The sequence below is a fragment of the Plasmodium gallinaceum genome, assembly GCF_900005855.1.
Source record: "Plasmodium gallinaceum strain 8A genome assembly, contig: PGAL8A_v1_61, whole genome shotgun sequence".
Lineage (NCBI taxonomy): Eukaryota > Apicomplexa > Aconoidasida > Haemosporida > Plasmodiidae > Plasmodium > Plasmodium gallinaceum.
This window is the reverse complement of record NW_021628220.1, coordinates 124,900-126,710: the sequence shown is the minus strand read 5'-3', so window position 1 is coordinate 126,710 and position 1,811 is coordinate 124,900. Positions and strand designations below refer to the sequence as shown.

At 18.4% G+C, this 1,811-nt stretch overlaps 1 protein-coding gene across 1 annotated transcript; it reads left to right on the top strand.

Annotated features, from left to right (window-relative positions):
• Positions 1 to 159: 159 nt before the first annotated feature.
• On the top strand, positions 160 to 966 carry PGAL8A_00089300 (60S ribosomal protein L15, putative; the record flags this gene model as incomplete). The annotated part of the gene is made up of 2 exons (XM_028671477.1): positions 160 to 251; positions 441 to 966. The coding sequence occupies 2 exons, from the start codon at positions 160 to 162 to the stop codon at positions 964 to 966; spliced, it is 618 nt and encodes a 205-aa protein (XP_028526011.1).
• Between the last annotated feature and the right edge of the window lie 845 nt (positions 967 to 1,811).

Genomic DNA, 1,811 nt, shown 5'->3' with positions numbered 1-1,811 from the left:
AAAAAAAAAAAAAAAAAAAAAAAAATAGAGTAATTATTTATCTTTCATAAAAAAAAAGTTTTATATGTATATATAACTTTTTTTTTTTTTTTTTTTTCAGTAAATTTTATTTATATATTTAAAGTTTTTTTTTTTTTTTTTTTTAATTTAAAATAAAAAATGGGAGCATATAAATATATTCAAGAAATATGGAAAAAGAAACAGTCAGATGCTATGCATTTTTTGTTAAGAATAAGAACATGGGAATATAGGTAAAGTGAAAATTTTGAATTTTTGTTTTTAGTTTATAAATATTTTTCACTAATTTATTTTGAAGTTATATAGATACTCATAAATTAATTTAAAAGCATATACTAGTTGTTTTTTTTTTTTTTTTTAATATTTTAAAAAGTATGTATATATGTTTATAAAATTTTTTTTAAATATTTAATTTTTTATAGGCAACTTCCAGTTGTTCACAGAGTTTCAAAACCAAGCAGACCTGACAAAGCAAGAAGATTAGGATATAAAGCAATTCAAGGTTTTGTTATTTATAGAGTTAGAGTTAGAAGAGGAGATAGAAAAAAGAGAGTTAGAAAAGGTATTGTACACGGTAAACCTAAACATCAAGGTGTTCATAAACAAAAGTCAGCAAGAAATTTAAGAAGTGTTGCAGAAGGTAAAGTAGGAAAGAGTATTTGTGGAAACTTACGAGTTTTAAATAGTTATTGGGTAGGTCAAGATGCTGTTTATAAATATTATGAAGTTATATTAGTTGATCCTATGCATAATGCTATACGTAATAACCCAAAAGTTAACTGGATATGTAATTCAGTACACAAGCATAGAGAATTAAGAGGATTAACTTCAGCTGGAAAAAAATATAGAGGTTTAAGAGTTAAAGGACATTTAGCAGCTAAAAGCAGACCATCTATTAGAGCAAATTGGAAAAGAAGACAATTAATTAAGTTAAAAAAATGTAGATAAAAATTGACATTCTTAAGTTTTATTTGCAAATATATATTTATTGAAGTAAATAGAAATACTTTTTTATATTTTAGTATTTATTTTTAATAGAATTAAAAAAAAAAAAAAAAAAAAAAAAAAAAAAATCAAATCTTTATTTTTTAATAACATATATCAAACATTTTTCAAAAATAAAATTATTGATGAACATATATCATTTAATAATAAATATATTATTTCTTTTTATATATGTTTGTTTCAAAATATAGAAACTTTTAATTTTAAATTTAATTTCTGTATTAATATTTTTTTTTTTTTTTTTTTTTTTTTTACAATAATTAAAATATTGCATAAATATTAATTTTTGTTAGCCTTATCACAAGAATTAAATCCATATATATTTATAAATAATAAAATGAGTTTAGAAAAAAACTATATACTTGCTATTACCTTTAACATATTTAAGTTTTCTATTAAATCATATCTTTAAAATTAATAAAAAAAAAAAAAAAATACTATATGACAGATAATATTATTTGAAATTATAAACTGGGTTTCAAGAGTTTTGGATAATTGGAAAAAAGTTCGTATTAAGAAGAATATAAGTATATGTTTTCAAAATTATCAAATATATTAAGGAATAAGTAGGGATTATTTAAAAAAATATGTTTTTTTTATAACTAGGAATTTAAAAAAATTTCAAATAAAATTTGTGTTAAAAAAAATTAAATAGTACAGGACAATAATATATAACACTATACATATATAAAGAAATAAGAAATTTAAAAAATAAAAAGCTAATTTTTTTTTTTTTTTTTTTTTTTTATACTTTTAAAAATAGCGATTTTATATAATGATAATTAAAT